Source organism: Clupea harengus, chromosome 18 (genome assembly GCF_900700415.2).
Source record: "Clupea harengus chromosome 18, Ch_v2.0.2, whole genome shotgun sequence".
Taxonomy (NCBI): Eukaryota; Metazoa; Chordata; class Actinopteri; order Clupeiformes; family Clupeidae; genus Clupea; species Clupea harengus.
Window position 1 is genome coordinate 4,970,777 of NC_045169.1, and position 19,176 is coordinate 4,989,952.

Here is a 19,176-nt window from a genome sequence, read left to right on the forward strand (position 1 = left end):
CAAAGGAGATACTCTGAGGTGGGGTGTTTTAAAATGGAACAATATTTTATTTTGATTTATTATTTCATTTGTAGTTCCTTTGATCGAAGTCAGATCACGCAAACGCAGCATGCAGCAATAGTGATCACGGGATTGTCCGGGTTGATGATTGGGTGATGTTCTCACCGCAGCTGAAAAAATAACACAACCTCCTAAACAACGAGAAAAGACACTTTGTTTACTGAATGTTTGACACCTGTTAAATATATATGTGTGTGTGTGTGTGTGTGTGTGTGTGTGTTGGGGGATGTATTTCACTGAAAGGTTTCGGAGGAGTGACACGGGGAGCCAGCTGTTCTGGCTTTGAAAAGGGAGTGAGGCTAAAGATCACTAGCAGGTCACACGATCTCACGCGTCCCACAGTATATCTGTACAGATGTTTCCGACAGCAGATAAGACGAATGACACGGAGCATGTCCTCATTTGCCATCTGAGCGTGTGATTTGTTATGCCTACGACAGTTCCTAATGAAGTTGTACGGTTCCAGGGTGTCTTTCAGTTAACTTATTCTTCTAGTTTACACCCAGCTTGGGTGTTGCTGAGCCTCACAGGGGCAGTGTATGACCTGAGAGGAACTAAAGCAGGATAGAGGCTTTTTTCTTATTACTGTATTACTGTAATTCAGTAATTCAGAGCAAGCAACAGTTAGCAACATGCTAACATAGCAGCAATGTACACAACATAAACATCTAATAGGTGCTTATGCTTATAATTGATTATTACTATTATTTGTCGAAATGTCATTAATCCCAGGAGAACTATTCTGTCTGTTTTGTTATATCATGTGTAACAGTATGAAAGAGAGTTCAGTGTAAGCATAAATGAGTAAGCTCAGGTGCATTCTGTGATTATATTGGCGTTTTAGTCAACCTGTGTTACCTTAGCCACACCGCACCATAGTTGACCAGGAGGATTGGTGCTTTTCTCCCGTGATAGGTTAAGAGCTGAAAGACGCTGCCTCTAGTTATGAGAGCAGTCATTCAGCTGCTCTCAATTCTGTCTGCCCCTCCTCCATGCTTAGCCACACTTCACACATAGCCTTGCAAGACGACACCCCAATGTCTACACCCCAACACACACAAACACACACACACACACACACACACACTCACACACACACACACACGCCAACTCCCTCCCTCTCTCTCTCTTTCTCTCTCTCTCTCTTTCTCTCTCACACACACCACACACAAACACACCTTTCCTGCAGACAAGGTCAGCTCTGTAATAAAGCGCCCCCACTCCTCTCCTCTCGGAGCGTGCTCCCCATCTCGGCCGTGGTGCGCGGTGGAGCAGTGTGTGGCGGGAGGCCCGCCTCAGATGCTGTGCCGGGAGGGTAAAAAAAACACGAGGCGGCCCGCCGCTGTCTGGAAAGCATTAGGGCGCTCCGCGCAGAATCTTTTTCACAGCTGCCGTCCCATTGGTGACTGGTGTGTGACATCATCCGCTGCTCTCTGTGTTTGGAGGCCCTGACCTTGGCTTGGCACGGGGGGGTACCGCTGAGAGCTGGGGAGACGACACACACACACACACACACACACACACACACACACACACACACACACACACACACACATTCTCTCGCTCTTCTCTCTCACTCCTCTCTCTCTCTCTCTCTTTCTCTCTCTATCTCTCTCCCTCCCTCTGCCTCTCTTTGTGAGTGTTCCTTAACTAAAACTTAAAGTTTGTGGATACTGGGGTCAGCAGAATGGTTTGAACACTGATTTATCTCCCATCTATAATGATACTATAATGATATTACAGAGGTCCATTTTTCCTCAGAAGATTATGAATAGTGTTTCCTCATTGGATCTGTTGAAAACATCATGTCTTAAGCTCTCAGGTAACTTCAAAAAAGGTCTTCTTTGCCTGCAAATTAAGATTAAGATGAAAATAGTTTGTACACCACATTCATTGAAAATGGTGGATTATTACAGTGAGCTTCGTCTGGTGGCAAGAAATTCTAACAATGCTTAACGTTTCTTTACCACCATTAGAATACATACAAATAAAACATTAATTTATTCAACAGTAATGACACTTTCTTGTGTTTCCTTGTGTCTCCGAACGTCCAGGCTGTGCAACAGAGTGTCCCCGTCAACTCGTCCCAGAAAGTGCTCACGTTCACCACCACCACCCTCGAGGACATCCTCAAGTCCTTCTCAGATGTCAGCGTCATCCGCATAGCCAGCGGCTACCTGCTCATGGTGAGGCATAACTCATTCTCCTCTTACGATCCCGCCAGAAAGATGGGAGGGACTGGAACCGCTGTCCTGTTGTGACGTGTCAATCGACAAGTGTCTATAGGTTTTGTGTATTTTGGCAGTAGCTATGTTTATTTCAGCCAGCTCCAGCAGTCTGATATAACATACATTTGAAGAACTGACCGCTGGAAACTCACCAGTCCCTACAGCCAGCATTATATGTATTGACACAGTTAATGAAATAACATTCATATTTTCCTTTTACTAATATTTCATATTTCTTTGAATAAATGCCCACTTGTGTAAGTTATGCTACCCACTCTAGCCATGTTAACCATGCTGCCCCCTCTCCCCAGCTGGCCTATGCCTGTCTGACCATGCTGCGCTGGGACTGCGCCAAGTCCCAGGGTGCTGTGGGGCTGGCGGGCGTCCTCCTCGTCACCCTGTCAGTGGCAGCAGGACTGGGCCTGTGCTCTCTGATCGGGATCTCTTTCAACGCCGCTACCACTCAGGTACGCAAGCAGGCCTCGAAACACCACCGACGCGTGGATGTTATTGGCGATAAACGGCCGCCGTACAGGATGTGATGTTTTCGATAACGAATGTAGGATGATCTTATGATGATCTTAAAAGCTGAATGAATATCCGTTTAGTCACCTACCATCTTAGTTGATATGTGTTCTCTGTGTTTTTTTGTAATAATAAATCAAATAATCTGTCAAGTCAAATACCCTCTGCCCAAGTACCCTGCAACTTGCTCGCCTCAAAAAAGTAACTATACTATCTGTCATTCTAGGTGTTGCCATTTCTGGCTCTGGGCGTGGGTGTGGATGATGTGTTCCTCCTGGCCCATGCCTTCAGTGAGACGGGGCAGAATAAGAGGATCCCTTTCGAGGTGAGGGCACTGCTATCTCAGACTCTGACGGGACCCTCTGACAAGGATCCCTCATACAGGCCCTCATATCAAAGTGTTGCATCGTCGCTGAGATGCTCGTAATTAGTAGGGGTGGGGGGAAAAATCGAAACCTTTTTCTCTAATAAAAAAATAGATCTGTTGATTTATCAAACACAAAGTAGGAAGTGATTTGAGACTCTAAGTAGCAAACTCAAATGTTTTAAAAATTGAGATGCATCGATAATCGTTTTATCGGTTTAGAATTGATAATCGATACTCGGTTTAGAATCGAGAATCGGTTTAGAATCGAATCGTTGACCTCTGAATCGGAATCGAATCGAATTGTGAGGTGCCAAGAGATTCCCACCCCTAGTAATTAGGGTCGACACCGTCTCCCTAAAAGGGGGACAACAATTTGAAAACGTTAGGGAAGAATCTGAACGTTTCCCCCTTCCATATAGTCCTGCAGACCTGCTGTTATCGCTCACATCAAGGAATGTGCAGGTACCTGTCCCTGCCTGGGATGCAACTTCAAAACTGGCCACGCTTGAGCGATCAAAGTGACCCTTTCTTCGTGGCCAGGAAGGGGTTTTTTCCATTTTCAGGCGTGCTAGTAAAGACGGAGATTATTTGTGAAACAGAGCTCCGTCCGCTTTTTAAAACGAAAAGGTATGAGTGTGAATGTAGCCTGAGTGGCAGCAGTCTGGACCTGTGCCTCTGTGTACATTCTTTTCAGTTTTTCAAAATGCAAAGCAGAGAGGCAGGTGTTGTCTTGTTTCATGTTATTGTTTCATGTTAAGTCGCTGGCAGTGTTGGTATGATGAGAGATGCTTTTGTAGGATTCCAGTAACCCAGCCCCCCAAACCCCCCCCCTCCCCCTCCCTCCCCCGTAGTTGCCCCCCCCCCCCCCCCCCCCCCCCCCCCCTTAGTTGCCCCCCCCCCCCTCCCTCCCCCTTAGTTGTCCCCCCCCCCCCTCTTCCTATTGCTCTCCTCCACTGATTGCCCATCTTCCCGTGCCTTGCATGGTTGAGATGAAAAGTAAATAGTTCCCTCCTGAAGGGGAAAACATGATCCCTCTTGTCTTAGGGGCACAGGATGAAGAGCGCTGTGTGTGGGCTTGCACGTCCTCAACACTTCCTCAACAAAAGAGACCGCAGATGTGCGTGCATGTGTGAGTCGGTGAATGTGGACGCATATCTTTTGGTGTGTTTTCATATCCACGTCTCTGTGGGGGAGCAAAGAATCTGCAGAGTGTGTCTGCCGTAGCTGGTCTCTGTGTGTGTGTGTGTGTGTGTGTGTGTGTGTGTGTGTTTGTGTGTGTGTGTGTGTGTGTGTGTGTGTGTGTGTGTGTGTGTATGTGTGTGTGTGTGTGTGTGTGTGTGTGTGTGTGTGTGTTGGTCTGCTATTGTATTTGTGCTAAAGGGTGGAGTTGGTAGGGTTTGTGGTGTCTTTAAAAAAAATCTCGGCATGACTGAAGATAAATAACAAAACTGCACCTATCCTTACAAGTCCATGGGCACACAATGGGGTTCTGGCTTAGAGGAGTTTTGTTGGGCGGTTTGGGGTGGGAGGCAATTAAGCATTTTCTCCATCTTAAAAGCCACATAAGTGTGGATTAGAGGAGAAAGCCTTTATGCAGAGTTGGGATCGTTATGCTGTCACTTGTGAACTCAATGATAAGTGGCTCTCTCGCGTTCAAAGAGAAGGTTTAAATTGGCGCACACAATTGTGCACGTCTAGCTGTAGCGTTGTCACGCGTCTTTCATTCTTCCACTCTTAATTTCTCTCGTTCTTTCTTTCTTTGTACTTTCTCTCTTTTGTTCTTTCCTACTCCTTTGATCTTTCGTTCATTCTTTGCTTGCTTTCATTCTTACTTTCTATCCATCCGTCTCTCTTTCTTACATTGTAAGTATTTCTATCCATTTGCACCAATGTCTGAAATGGACTTCCATTTCGAGCTGCGGTGGTTTGTGCTCGAACGCAAAGGAACCTTTGTCCTCAATGGCTAGTTTGTAAATGAGAGTAACGCTCAATGCTCTGAATCACACTCCAGCTGAACATCCAGATGATGTTTTCTAACTGGAAAGACGGCTGTTTCGCAACTTCAGGTGTTTGTTTACTGTGATGTGGTCTCAGTATACATTCAGTACAAACCTGCAGGTTTGTTTCACTTATAAAAAATGTGGCACAGCTAAATATCTTTTTAATTACCTTTAATTATCTTTTTATTAATGGTTTGTATTTCAATCATTTCAGTCAAGTTGTCTTTTTTTGTTTGTGTAGTGTAGCCGTTCTGTGTTTTGAGGGGTCTGCATACCTATGGTTTTTAACCCTTTTGTTGGCTTTGGTGGTGTAGCTCCACTTTTAGACACATGCGTCAACGTTGGGTACGCACTAAAATCGTGCTGAGCCCCTTTCTACACCTAAAACAGTATTAATGAAAAGATACTGGGCAGACATGCGTACCTCTGGAGGTGGCGTACGCATAATATTTGTAATTTGCAAATTGGCGACACCAAGAGGAACTAACAGTTATGCAAGTAGGCTAAACGAACCGAGTATCAATAATTGTATTCTTGTGCATGTATTGTTAAATGTGTAGGCGTATTACTGCTGTATTTGAACTGTCAACGTAGCCATCATGCAGTTTTATGGGAAGTGAGCACCCAGTTGACTTAATATATTTATAAAGATATTTTAGATATATTTATTAGTATGGAGGCTAATGCTAACATTTGTTTTGCAGCTCTGTTAGATTTTCATAGTGTAATCGGAGTAATTTACAGTATAATCATATTGAAATGGTCATAATAGACCCGCAGGCCACATGGCGAGAGAGTTTCAAGTTCATCCACAGGTGCGTTTTGCGTGGGGAGGTTAATATGGAAGACGTACGCGTTCAACTTCTTTCCCCTCTACCCCCCCAAATCATTGCAGTGTTTAGTAATGTAATATTCTGGCAGAAAAACACACTTTACCATTTGGAAAGGAGTGCGCATTTGAGAGCGTGTGTGCTTTGGCCAAAGTCGTTCACGTCTGTGGCGATTCTGTTTGCTGACTGCGTTAAGTTACCGCTTTACCTCGGCCGCTCTTGCTGACGACGGCAAATAACGCCGCTGCTCAGCCGCACTTCTCCTTTTTCTCTCGTTTGCACACCTTGAGAGATGTTGATGTTGGTGGCACCGATTCATCCCGCAACACCGACACCGAGTTGTTTAGACACCTGCCGGAGTGCCGAGTGACCTTGTGAATGTTGGCGCGAAGGTCACCGAGGGCCTGCACCCGATATGTACAAACGGAACAGCTTGGCTTGGAGATATGTGCTGACTGTGTTGACTACTACATAAAGGGTGCTGAAGTTCAGGCGGGAAGGCCATGAATGTACTCAATTACTCTACAAAAGGACCACAGATGTGTGTGTGTGTGTTTTTGTGTGTTTTGTGTTTTTGTGTTTACATAGTTTTTCATGTGTTTTCATATCCATAAGCCTTCGTAGGGTTGACAGACTGTAGCCATCCAAAAAATAGCTCATCCATAATAATAATAATAATAGTAATAGTAGAAAATATATATTATGTATATAATATATATTATTAAGTGTGTGTGTGTGTGTTCCATGCATGTCATCTGACTGTGTGTGTGTTCTGTGGCAGGACCGCACCGGCGAGTGCCTGAAGAGGACGGGCGCCAGCGTGGCTCTCACCTCCATCAGCAACGTCACCGCCTTCTTCATGGCCGCCCTCATCCCCATCCCAGCTCTCCGCGCCTTCTCTCTACAGGTCAGTGTTTTTAGTGTGTGTGTGTGTGTGTGTGTGTGTGTGTGTGTGTGTGTGTGTGTACATGCATATACTTCCAGAAGTGTATGTGTAGTATACTTTTATTTTAATGGGCTCTTTGAAACGTTTTTCCTTTTCTTACTAACAAGTGTCAAACGTGCACGTGGTGGTTGCGTGAGCTTCGTAGAAAGTGTGATAGAGATGGAAAGAGGGAGAGAACAAGAGACTGAGTGATTGAGTGTCGAACAAGAGAGGTCCCCCTCCCCTTCCCCTTCCCACCCCCCATGGCCTGACCAGCAGCCTGCTCTCCTCGTGTCTCACCAGATTGCAGCTCTCTGGGCAGCGGTAACTCTAGCCCTGAGGCGCTGTCTGGAGGCGGTGGTGGTGGTGGGGGTGGTGGGGGTGGTGGTGTTTTAGGGAGGGCGGGGGGTCGAGGAGAGGAGTGATTGTGGCATCTGCGTGGGAGGTTGTTAAGCAGAGAGAGAGCCTAGCGTGACTCGCATCTGTCCTTCATTTATGAATGACCGCATTGGGCCCCCCATCACACCCAAAGACCAAACGAGCGAAGAGCAGCCTGGCATGTTTTTCTTTGTTTTTCTTTTTTCTTCCCCTTTTCTTTTTTGTTTTTTGGGTTCTGTTCCGAAGTGGAACCGGCCTTTTAATTGAGTTCACGCAGGTTAAATGCCAGGTCCTGATTTAGTGAGGGTGGCAGTAAAGGCAGCGAAGTAATGACCACGGGCCCGAGCCCCCTCGAGCCAGATGCCGGGGGTAAAGGTGGCCTTTGCTCCGCACAGATCCAGGAACACCTCTGGGGTCTGCCCCCGCGAGTGTGTGAGTGTGGAGATGGATTAGGGGCAGAGAGCGCATGAGTCGGACTGACTGACTGGCTGACTGGCTGACTTCTAGCTGAATGGGGAATGAATGGGTGAAAGTGTGCCTGTGTGAATGTGTTGTCTGTGCCCACTTGCCCTTTGAAATGCAATACTCTGAAGCAGGTTTCTGAAATGGGTCTCTTTCGGTGCCCACATCCAGATGCTAACTAAGTGCTTGGTTCTTGACCCACAAAGACAATTTACTCGGTTTGAGGGAATTTTGCAAAAATGGAAGAAAAAAAATGTCGATTTAGCAAAGAATTCTACACTCCCACAATCTGATAATACATAGTACATCCCATAAACACAGCTTCATTCAGTTAAATACACATGTATTGTTGGAACCATGGACTGTTAATGAGTCCATGGTTCCAACAATACATGTGTATTTAACTGAATGAAGCTGTGTTTATGGGATGTACTATGTATTATCAGATTTGGTCTAGTAGCTTTGGTAAAGCTACATAACATTTTCGGCATGTTATGTGTATTATACAATTCAAACAATCTCAAGTCAATTTAATAAGGCCTAACTTGTGTTGAGTTCCAATGGTTTTTCTAGATGATATCTGTGAAGTGTGTACACTCTTCTGTGGACGTAGAGATTTGTTCCAACACTAATGGTTGTGTGAAGGTGTCTCTATCAGCCCATTAAAATGAGTCTGTGGAGGGAGGTGTTGACCAAAAGCTTTGTCCTGTTGGACCGTGGAGTTAGCATGACTTATAGGTCCGCCTCCCACTCCCCCCCCCCCCCCGCATACTTTCTCATTCTGCCTCGACCTCTGAACTTGCGGTGAGGTGAACTCACCATCGCCCTTGCAAAAGCCACACAGCTGTGGGGAGCCCCAATCTTCAACCCCACCCCCCCCCCACCCCACACAAACACACTTCCCGGCTTCTTTCCTAAAGAGCTCTGCAATCTAAACTCAGACAGGGAGGCTCTGTGGTTATCTGTGTTAAGGTCGAATACGTTTCAGCTAGCCTAGCCAGCCCCATCACCCTGAGTTGATATAGAAAAAAAGCTTGTGCTCTCTCGTTTGAATGGCTGTGGTTTTTCACAATGGGACTGCTGAAGTAGTGATTTGGCTGTGAGTGGCTTGTGTGGGAGGTTCTTACACACACATTTGTGGGTGCAGAGAGAGAGAGAGAGCTAGAGAGAAAGTGTGTGTGTGTGTGTGTGTGTGTGTGTGTGTGTGTGTGTGTGTGTGTGTGTGTGTGTGTGTGTGTGTGTGTGTGTGTGTGTGTGGTCGCAATAACACACAGAGCCCGAGGTGGGAAGGACCACACAGGCAAGACGTTAGTCAGCCAGTTACTCATCCCGCAGCCCCCGGTGAGGAGGTGCAGGAATAACAAGTGTGGACAGATGACCGGAGCGCTGGGAATTCTGTTTACTCCCAGAGTACCGGATCGGATTTCTGTCCCTCTGGATCCTCTGCATGCGATCCACATGTTTTATATGTGTGGGTTTTTCCCTTGTGGTTCTGTTATCTATTGAACACACAGTGCTTCACTCAGGGTTCAATACTTAGCGTCTGAACCACTGTCATATTTGGACGAACTGAATATTTGTCACGCACTGTAAGTCAGAGGGCTTGTGAAGGCAGAGACTATGTGCCTAAGGAGGTGTTGAAGACTGAAAACAAATAAATAGAAACACGGATGGATAGAAAGAAAGCTAGAGAGAGAAGGGAAAGAGGGAGGGAGGGAGGGAGGGAGACAGCATTGTGCTGCCTCTGCCTGGAAGTTGTAAAAATCAAAACACCAGGTGTGTGTGTGTGTGTGTGTGTGCGTGCGTGCGTGTACACACAGATTTGAGAGTAGCTGTCTGACGAGCCTTAGTTCCTGTGCCACACCTCCAGGCCCTGCAGGGCTCCATGGCTCTTTGGGTGGTCTGGCAGAAGCTCAGCTCCCAGACAGACAGGCAGGCAGGCAGGCAGGCAGGCAGACAGGCAGGCAGGCAGGCAGGCAGGCAGACAGGCAGGCAGGCAGGCAGGCAGGCAGGCAGGCAGGCAGGCAGACAGGCAGGCAGGCAGGCAGGCAGGCAGACAGGCAGGCAGGCAGGCAGGCAGGGCCCCAGCATTCTCCCCTTGTCCTTCACCCTTCTTCTATTCCTTCCCAGCACCATTACACGCACGCACGCACGCACGCACGCACGCACGCACGCACTCTCACACACACACACACACACACCCACACACACTCTCACACACACACACTCACTCACACACACCCACACACACACACTCATACTCACTCACACACACACCCACACACACACACACACACACACACACACATGCTTGCGTTCTCTCTGCCAACTGCTGGCTTAGCTGCGTGCAGCCCTGTTTTCCTCCCGTTCTCTTCCTCTCAGTGCTTCTTTTCATTGGGCCTGCTCCGTGGCAGCACTAGACACAGACAGTGAGTGATTGTTATGATGCTCCGTCTCATCCGTAGCCAGTCTTCTGTCAGTTTGAGCCATTCTTGCCAGGTCTCCAAAGATCTACACGACATATCCACAACCTTCAGTAAGGGGTCTTTGCCTTCCCTCCTGGTCTGTCAGGAGAGCAACTGTGAACATAGGATGAAACCTATTGTTTTTAAGCACTTATTAAGGACTTTATTATGAATTAAGGACTAAAATTATGCATTAAGGGGCACTCCAAGGCAACTCAAAGGACAGAACTCTGTTTCTTCTATAATTGTCCACACTTTGCTGCTTTAGAGTTGGCAGTATACTGCTGCTTCTTTTAAATACTACTTGCATGATTTAGCAGCCAGTCTTAACATTGGAAAAGTAGTTTGTACTGTACTGCGCGACATTGTAAAACGGACAGTTCTCTAACCAAACACGCGGTTGCTTCCTGGTTACGCAGGCTGCGGTGGTGGTGGTGTTTAACTTTGCCATGGTGCTACTGATCTTCCCCGCCATCCTCAGCATGGACCTGTACCGCCGAGAGGACCGGCGCTTTGACATCTTCTGCTGCTTCGTCAGGTACATGGACCGCCTCTCCGACCCCCCTCTGATCTCCAATCATATCTTCAGCATGGCCTCCAAGTCCTTCACACACTTGACACCAGGACAAAATGACATTTGGAAAGGCTATGGAATAGATATTTATTACTTAATATCTTATAAGATGTAGAGTAGTGTGTTTAATGTAAGTATGTATTATTAGTATAGTACAGAATTTATATATATGTATTAATCGTTTCTCTCCCCACAGTCCGTGTGCCAACCGGGTGATCCAGATCGAGCCCCAGGCCTACGTGGACGGCTCGGACGGCAGCCGCTACAGCCCGCCGCCGTGCTCGTTTGGCAGCGTGCCTCCGTCCTACAGCAGCCACGGCTTCTCCCAGCAGACGCAGATCACCATGCGCTCCACCGTGCAGCTGCGCACCGAGTACGACCCGCGCACGCAGGCCTACTACACCACGGCCGAGCCACACTCGCAGATCCACGTGCAGCCCTTCACCCCAGGACCCGCACCCGCACCCCCACCCACCAACACCAACACCAACACCAGCGCCAACCATAACTACAACAACAGCAGCGCTGCCAACCGGGCAGCCAGCGCCAGCGTCAGCAGCAGCGGCATCGGCACCAACGTCCCCACCACACCCGGCGGGGCGCCCCCCTCCTCCCACGCCACGCCCTCCCAGCCGCCCTCGTTCCCCTCCACGCCCTGCCAGAGCCCGGCGAACGGCAGCTCCACGCGGGACTTGCTCTCCAACTTCACGGAGGTGGCGGGCAGCAGGGGGCATGTGCACTCCTGCCCCGAGCCGCCCTGCTGGCGATGGAGCTTCGCCTCGTTCGCCGAGAGGCACTACGCCCCCTTCCTGCTGCAGCCCACTACTAAGGTGAGCCCCCTCACACACACGCCGTCCCATACGGATGTTCATTCACAAAGGCAAACCCTTCTCTACAGTGGAAAAATCATCTGGTTAGCTGATGTTACTTAGGTGTACAGTTTAGGACATTTATGGAACATGAAGAATTAAAGGTTTCTATTGAACAATTTTATTGTTTTGGCGCTATATAAATAAAATGTAATTGAAAAATGTAATTGAATTGATTCATTTTCAAAATGTCCAAAAGTGAATATGAGCTGAATATGAACTGAAATATCTCAAGGTCCACAGATAGTTTGCCAATAGTACCACTAGTATGACAATATGAATTGGTATGAATTAGGAGAGAATGAATTTAGGCATATAAAAAGTATTTTATAACTCTTATTTTAATACTTTTTTAACATCCCAAAAGCATCGTGCTTTACTCTCCTTTGATAAGATTCTGGGCTCGACTGATTTTCCTTCCTTTGCGTGCCTGTTCAGGTGGTGGTGATCATCCTGTTCCTGGGCCTGCTGGGCGTGAGCCTGTACGGCACCACGTGTGTCCGCGACGGCCTGGAGCTCACCGACATCGTGCCGCGCGAGACCAGCGAGTACGACTTCCTGGGCGCGCAGTTCAAGTACTTCTCCTTCTACTACATGTACGTGGTGACGCAGCGGGCCGACTACGCCCGCTTGCAGGGGCTCCTCTACGAGCTGCATAGCCGCTTCGAGTCGGTCAAGTACGTGCTGCGCGAGGACGACGGGCGGCTGCCGCGCATGTGGCTGCACCTGTTCCGTGATTGGCTGAAAGGTGAGAGACGTCACTGACGTTGACCAATGCACAACGCTCTTATACACGTTGGGGAGCCTCCGCCGAGAGCATCATCGAGCAACCAAGAGAGAGAAAGAGAGAGAGAGTGTTCAAAATGATAGAGACCTCTTTCAATTATGGTAGTTGTACAATAATGCTTTTGGGAAAAGCATTCTGGTGTCGGGAGAGCCATCAACTCTCGGGTCATCTGAAACTTCAGATGTGAAACACACACACATATACACACATTAGCCAGTGAACAGAATGTATGTTTCTGACAGGTCCTATGTTAACCATCTTCCTGGAAAATGATGAATCATTCTTCATAAAACCTAAGTGGCACACGATTGATATTAGAACAGGCTTTCATCTCTGGGGGAATATAACGTGATTACGTGATAAAAAAGATGTCCATGATTGATGATGTAAAGAGAATGTGGGTGTAGCTCTGCTGTTGGAAAGTACCATCAGAACATACACTCCAGTCTACGTAAATCCTTTCCGTACGCCTCTACATACGCCTCGCAGAGCATTATTATGTCCACACCCATGTTGTTTTGTTTGAGTATTAAAACAGCACTGTGGGCGCCAAAGTGCTTTAGTTTGTCCTCTCACCCATCCTGCTGTTGATGCACATGTCCTGTTAATGTCGGCTCGTTTGTTATTGGGCGCGCAGTAATTCTAAAGCGCTGAACTCTTTACTCTCTGCCTCTACTTGTGCAGCTGCATCGATCAATAAAATGGCATTACAGTAAGTCATGCGGGGAGGTTGGGAGGTCCGCCATGTTGTTTTGGGATTGTTGTTGTTGTTGTTGTGTCAGAAGCACAACACAGCTGAGGTGTCTCTGTCCCATCGCAGACCATCTCAGGAGTCTGGGTGACCTGTAGGAGAGTTCACCTTCAGTGCCCCCCCCCCCCCCCCCCCCCCCCCCAAACTAGAACCTCACAGGTGGCGAAATCTGGACAGATAGGGTTCTAGACTGTTCTGGGTGCAGCTGTTGAGGTCAGGGTTTAAGAGAGGATCACGTCCCCATGTGAGGGTTAGAAGTGGCACAGCTAAGAGGGAGAGCAGAAGACCAAGGGCGCTGGGGAGGAGTGTGCTTGTGTGTGCGTGCGTGTGTGAAGGAGTTTCATCTCCTCTCTTTCTTTTTTCTCTCTCCAGTCTTTGTTTTTATCCCTTTCTTTTCCCCTTTGTTTCACTCTATATTTTTCCTGCCTCTCTCCCTTGTTCTCCCTCTCTCTCTCTCTCTCTCTCCCTCTCTCTCTCTCTCTCTCTCTCTCTCTCTCTCTCTCCCTTGTTCTCCCTCTCCCTCTCCCTCTCTCGCTCTTTCCCTCTCTCCCTCTCCCCGGGATTATGAGATGCCTGCGCTAATCCCAGGCAGATCAGACCCAAAGATTGAGTAAGCCCTCTTCTGAATAGGTCCCTCTCTGCACTAATGGCAGGGTGGGAAAGTTAACCTGCCACTGCCGTCCGCCCACCTTTTCCATCTCTCCCCGCAAATCATCTCAGTGTTATTCATAACATGGAGTATGAGTCTGTGAATGCAGATCCCCGATGGGTTGGAGCCTTTTACACAGCATATGACTGTATTTAAGGGTGCGTGTGTGAATGTGTTTGTGTTTATCCACACATCTGTGTGTGCGCGTGCGTACGCATTTGGGTGTGTGTGTGTGTGTGTGTGTGTGTGTGTGTGTGTGTGTCTGTCTGTCTGTGTCTGTGTGTGTTTTACAGTGGATGCCAGAGAGGGTGGGGTAGGGAGGAGTCTTTAATATTGCGCTTTGAAATGGCTCGACAAATTGGACACAGACAGGGAGATGAAAGAGGGACCAGAAACAATGTGTCCCAAAAATTGGCCACCGGCATTCAAGGGAGTGAAGAGGGGAGCAAGGGAGGGGAAGAGGAAACAGTAGAGGAGGAGGAGGAGGAGGAGGAGGAGGAGGATGTGGTTGTCTGTATAGTGTCTGTACCATTCCCCCCCAGCCACTGGGTTTACGTCGACAGAAATGTTTACTACCTTAAAAATGGCATTTGCAGATCAGATCATTTGAGATTTCCGATACATTCACTTGACACAGCAACCACCTTACCAACGATGGAAATAAGGCTCAGACTTTTTCCTGTCATCCCTGGCATGGCTTTCACATTTGCCGTATCACCACAAGCATATTGCTTTTATGCCAAATAAATGAATCAATTAATCAATAGTCTTGTGTGTGACATTGTTGCATTTTGGCTGGAATCGCAGCATTGTTTTATGATGCTTTGTGCCTTTGTGGACTGACAGTGACATGATCTTGAGAGTTCTTGAAAGCAGTTTCTCAAGTTTTGAAGCGTGTAGAAATGAAAACAGATGCCATTTGCCCGAGCTATGGCTTCAATTTGAACTTGCCGTTGCATGTGTCAGTACTGTGTCATCTGTGTCGCCTAGGTCTACAGCAGGCGTTCGATCGGGAGTGGGAGTCGGGCCGAATCACGCGGACAAACTTCAGGAACGGCTCAGACGACGGGATCCTGGCCTACAAACTGCTGGTGCAGACAGGAAGGAGAGACAAACCCATCAACTACAACCAGGTAAGAGAAGCTCATGCTCAAGTCGTGGAGAAGACTCTCTTCTGAAGCCTCTTACAGCATGTTGAAGGCACACACTTCTTTAGTGTATTTTGTTCTGTGGGAACTGGACCTTGCTGTAGGCTACTCCACTCATAGAAAAAAGATCTAATAAGTGTTCTAGATCGTAATCTCAATCTTGCGGGAACCTTTTTCCTTGACAAAAGCACAGTTGTGCATAAGTTCTTTCAGTATACCATGGGGAACTGCTTTTTCTTACAAGTGTATTTGAAGAGCCTAGTTCAGTCTAGTTGAACCGTGCACTAAGACGTTACACTGCCGCTTTGGGCCAGATGAGTGCTTCGCATTCTGCATACTCCAAACATCAGGTTGTGCAATCTCCAGGTCCTCACTGTGAATTGTCCATCACTTGTTATTCACTCACATGAAAATCCTATTGGTGAAACCACCAACCTAATCTCACACCGGGGTTTTTTTTGTTGGAGTGGAGTGGAGTGGAGTGGAGTAGAGTAGAGTAGAGTAGAGTAGAGTAGAGTAGAGTAGAGTAGAGTAGAGTAGAGTAGAGTAGAGTAGAGTAGAGTAGAGTAGAGTAGAGTAGAGTGGAGTGGAGTGGAGTGGAGTGGAGTGGAGTGGAGTGGAGTGGAGTGGAGTGGAGTGGAGTGGAGTGGAGTGGAGTGGAGTGGAGTGAAGTGGAGTGGAGTGGAGTAGAGTGGAGTATCACAGCGAAGGTTGTGGCCCAGCATGGGAACCACACCTGGCATATAAACGCACCTCCCCCTTCCTCGTCCTCCTCCTCCCTCTTTCCCCCACTCCTCCCTCCTGATTGCTTTACCAAGCCCAGGAATTTAAAGCCCTTACTGGGGCCACAACCCGCCTCTGAAAAAGCAATTAACTCTTCATTTAAACCATTTGTCCCATTCTTATGGCTCAAGATAATAAAAAAAAAAATACTCCTGACTTGAAAACCAACAGTACAGTACAGGACGGAGACTGCTTGTGAGCTGATGCTTCTTCAAGAATGTCACGGTTATTAACACTTCATGGACATATGTGTTCATTTGTTGTTTTGTCTCAAGCATTTGTAAGGCCTTAAGTGTGAAGTGGGGGGATAGAGGCTGTATGTGGTGTCTCTCAGTCATGGTTCTGTGTCTGAATTTGTGAGGTTCACTTGTTCAAAATGCACTCGAACAGCAAGCACAAAGGCAGACACAAGCTTTGGGGTAAAAAAGCCGAATCTGTTTTCTGTTCTACTGTTGGAGCCTAGTTTCACTCAGTTAGTAACATGTTGAAAAGTGTTTGATAGAGGGATGGGGGGGGGGTTTGAACACGTCACTGGGGTTTGTGTGCGGCCGCCTGACATCATTTCCTGTGCCTGTGAGGGAAGCGTAGCGCGGCGGGGCCGTGAGGCCGCCAGCCACGCACTGTATGCCTCCCGTGACAGCTTGAAGACATACAGTTGTTGCGTATCCTGCAGCTTAATTCAATCCAGATCTTTGGAATCCAAGTCCCCCTCTCTCCCTCTCTCTCTGGCTCTCTCTCTCCCTCTCTCTCTCCCTCACTCTCTTCTCTCCCTCTCTCTCTCTGGCTCTCTCTCTCCCTCTTTCTCTTCTCTCTCTCTCTCTCTCTCTCTCTCCCTCTCTCTCTGGCTCTCTCTCTCCCTCTCTCTCTCCCTCTCTCTCTCTGGCTCTCTCTCTCTCTCCCTCTCTCTCTTCTCTCTCTCTCTCTCTCCCTCTCTCTTTCTGGCTCTCTCTCGCCCCTCTCTTTCTCCCTCTTTTTTTTCCTTCTCTTCTCTGCTCGGCTGCCATGTCCCCTTTTTGAATGGACCGAGGGAAGCTTCATCACGTGGTCCCTCTTCTTACTGGAGCTACACGGTGTTGTGTGTGTGTGTGTGTGTGTGTGTGTGTGTGTGTGTGTGTGTGTGTGTGTGTGTGTGTGTATGTGTGTGTGTGTGCTCTGGTGGAACTAGTGGGAACCACTTTTTATCAAGGGTGCATTCAGCACGCCCCTGCTACTACTACTTGCTCTGTTTTTGAATTTTTTTTCTCCAGAGTGATTTGTATGGGTGGTCCATTCCTGCAAAACTAGCTTGAGCTTTTTTTCTTAAGCTTTTCACAAATTTAAGGGGAATGGTTATACTATGTCCTGGAATGTGTGTGTGTGTGTGTGTGTGTGTGTTTGTGTGTGTGTGTGTGCAAGTGTGTCTGTGAGGGAGAGAGAGAGAATGTGTATGTGTGTATTTTTTTCTGCATTGTATGCTGGTGTGTGTGTGCGCGCCGAAAAATGTGTAAAGTCATTTTGCAAGACCTGGCTGTGGCGCCGGGCATTCTGAGTATCCGTCGGGGTCAGGAGAAGCAAATGTTAGGCCCATTTATACAGATGTTGTGTTATTTTTATAGCTGTACTCCATTTGCTGGGTGGCATTTCCCTCAGTGTTAACAGCAAGGTTAACTGCACACAGACGCACCCAGGGACTCCGGCCAATTTTTTTATTGTTACGCTAACTCAAGCAATTTTTCTCTCCCCAACACCCCCTCCCTTCAGAACGCATCCCCCCCCCCCCCTCCCCCCAGCCCCCTTGCACACACACACGCACACACACACACAAACACACACACACGCTCATTCACCCCTGACTTTGTGCGCTCGGAGAGGGGGGCGGGGGGGTAGGATTTATGGCACGGACCACCGTCCTGTAATGGTTTTACCTTCTCGGGAGGTAGCTCCAGGAAAAGGGAGTTTTCCAGGAGTGAGAGATTAGCACAGCATCGCTCGCCGTTTTTAACATCTCACTGCAGAAAAGGAAGGAGGACAGAGTTGATTTTTGCCTGATTTTTTTGCCTCTCTTTTTCCCTCCATCTCTCTCCTCTCTGTCCTTAAAGTACCTCAGTATCCATGACCAAAGAAACATCAAAAACGATAATGCAGTAGCTATATTTCTTGGTAGCTTATCATAACAATCAGTTGCACAGCCATTAAGGAATGTAGCCTTCTGCATGCTATTGGCAGTGGCTGACTGGATAAGGCAGTGTGAGAGATGTGAGATCACTGGGTTGCTGCTGCTGCTGTTTTTCTCATGACCCCCCCGGTCTTCTCCTCTGCAGCTGACGCGACAGCGGCTGGTGGACGCAGACGGCATCATCAACCCCAACTGCTTCTACATCTACCTGTCCGCCTGGGTCAGCAACGACCCGGTGGCCTACGCCGCCTCCCAGGCCAACATCCGCCCGCACCCCCCGGAGTGGCTCCACGACAGGACCGACTCCCTCCCCAACACCCGGCTCAGCAGTAAGGACCAGTCACATTTTGGTTCAGGAACTGATTCTATGAGAACTATAGACATTAACACATTAGGAGACATTAGGAGATGCATCACCTGAATATGTCACCTGAAAGGTAGAATTGTTTTGGGGTCTGGGTCTCATCGCACATTTTTTTTATTTGCACCCTGCACACGTCCACAGTCCACGACAGGATTGCACGTCTTAGTCACAATGGTATTCTGAACGCACTCACTAAAAGTCTGAGGCACTGGGAGGGTGGACTCGTTTAAAAACACAATAAGGTATTTTCCCTTAGCAATAACGTGTTGGAGCTTAAGTGCTTTTGACAGAGCAACGCTGTGGTGTGTGTGTGTGTGTGTGTGAGCCGAGCGGAGGCCTGTACAGTAAAATAGCTGGGGGTGTAAACAGGATCCAGTGTGGGTTTAATTTGTGCGAGTGCTCGCAGGTTTATGGCGTGCATGCTGGTTGGTGGTATTTCAGCTGCGGTTAAAAGGGGGCTTTGCCTGGGGAAATGTGATTGGATAACAAGCGGAGAGCGCCGGACCCCTGGAGCTCCCGCTGGCAGTCCTCCAGCAAGTGTCCTAATGTAAATTTATAGTGGAGATTATAATGGGGGGTAAAACCATGTTAAGCAAGTGGTGATGTCTGGGTCGGAGTCGGTCAGGTGGGAGAGACACACGGTTGTGCCTGCATGGAAACAGACTCCCCCATTACACACACACACACACACACACACACACACACACACACGTGTACACACACACACACACACATACACACAAACGCACACGTTCACTTCCTCTTCCAAGCTTGAGTGCTAAGGTCAGAGCAGGTTGGGTTTACAGGTTGAAAATGAGATGTTTCCACGAGACGCCAGAGAGTAGTAGGGTACCGC

General features: G+C 48.0%; 1 protein-coding gene across 1 annotated transcript in view; it reads left to right on the top strand.

The window, feature by feature from the left end:
• LOC105894152 (protein patched homolog 1) overlaps nt 1-19,176 on the top strand; it is a 38,457-nt gene that overhangs the window by 4,971 nt on the left and 14,310 nt on the right. Inside the window, exons 5-14 of the mRNA XM_031584953.1 lie at nt 1-18; nt 2,115-2,246; nt 2,600-2,755; nt 3,040-3,138; nt 6,792-6,917; nt 10,660-10,778; nt 11,011-11,644; nt 12,122-12,431; nt 14,861-15,003; nt 18,102-18,285. The exon at nt 1-18 is cut by the window's left edge and continues 130 nt beyond it. Coding sequence (XP_031440813.1) covers nt 1-18; nt 2,115-2,246; nt 2,600-2,755; nt 3,040-3,138; nt 6,792-6,917; nt 10,660-10,778; nt 11,011-11,644; nt 12,122-12,431; nt 14,861-15,003; nt 18,102-18,285 — 1,921 coding nt within the window. The remainder of the gene's footprint in view (nt 19-2,114; nt 2,247-2,599; nt 2,756-3,039; nt 3,139-6,791; nt 6,918-10,659; nt 10,779-11,010; nt 11,645-12,121; nt 12,432-14,860; nt 15,004-18,101; nt 18,286-19,176) is intronic.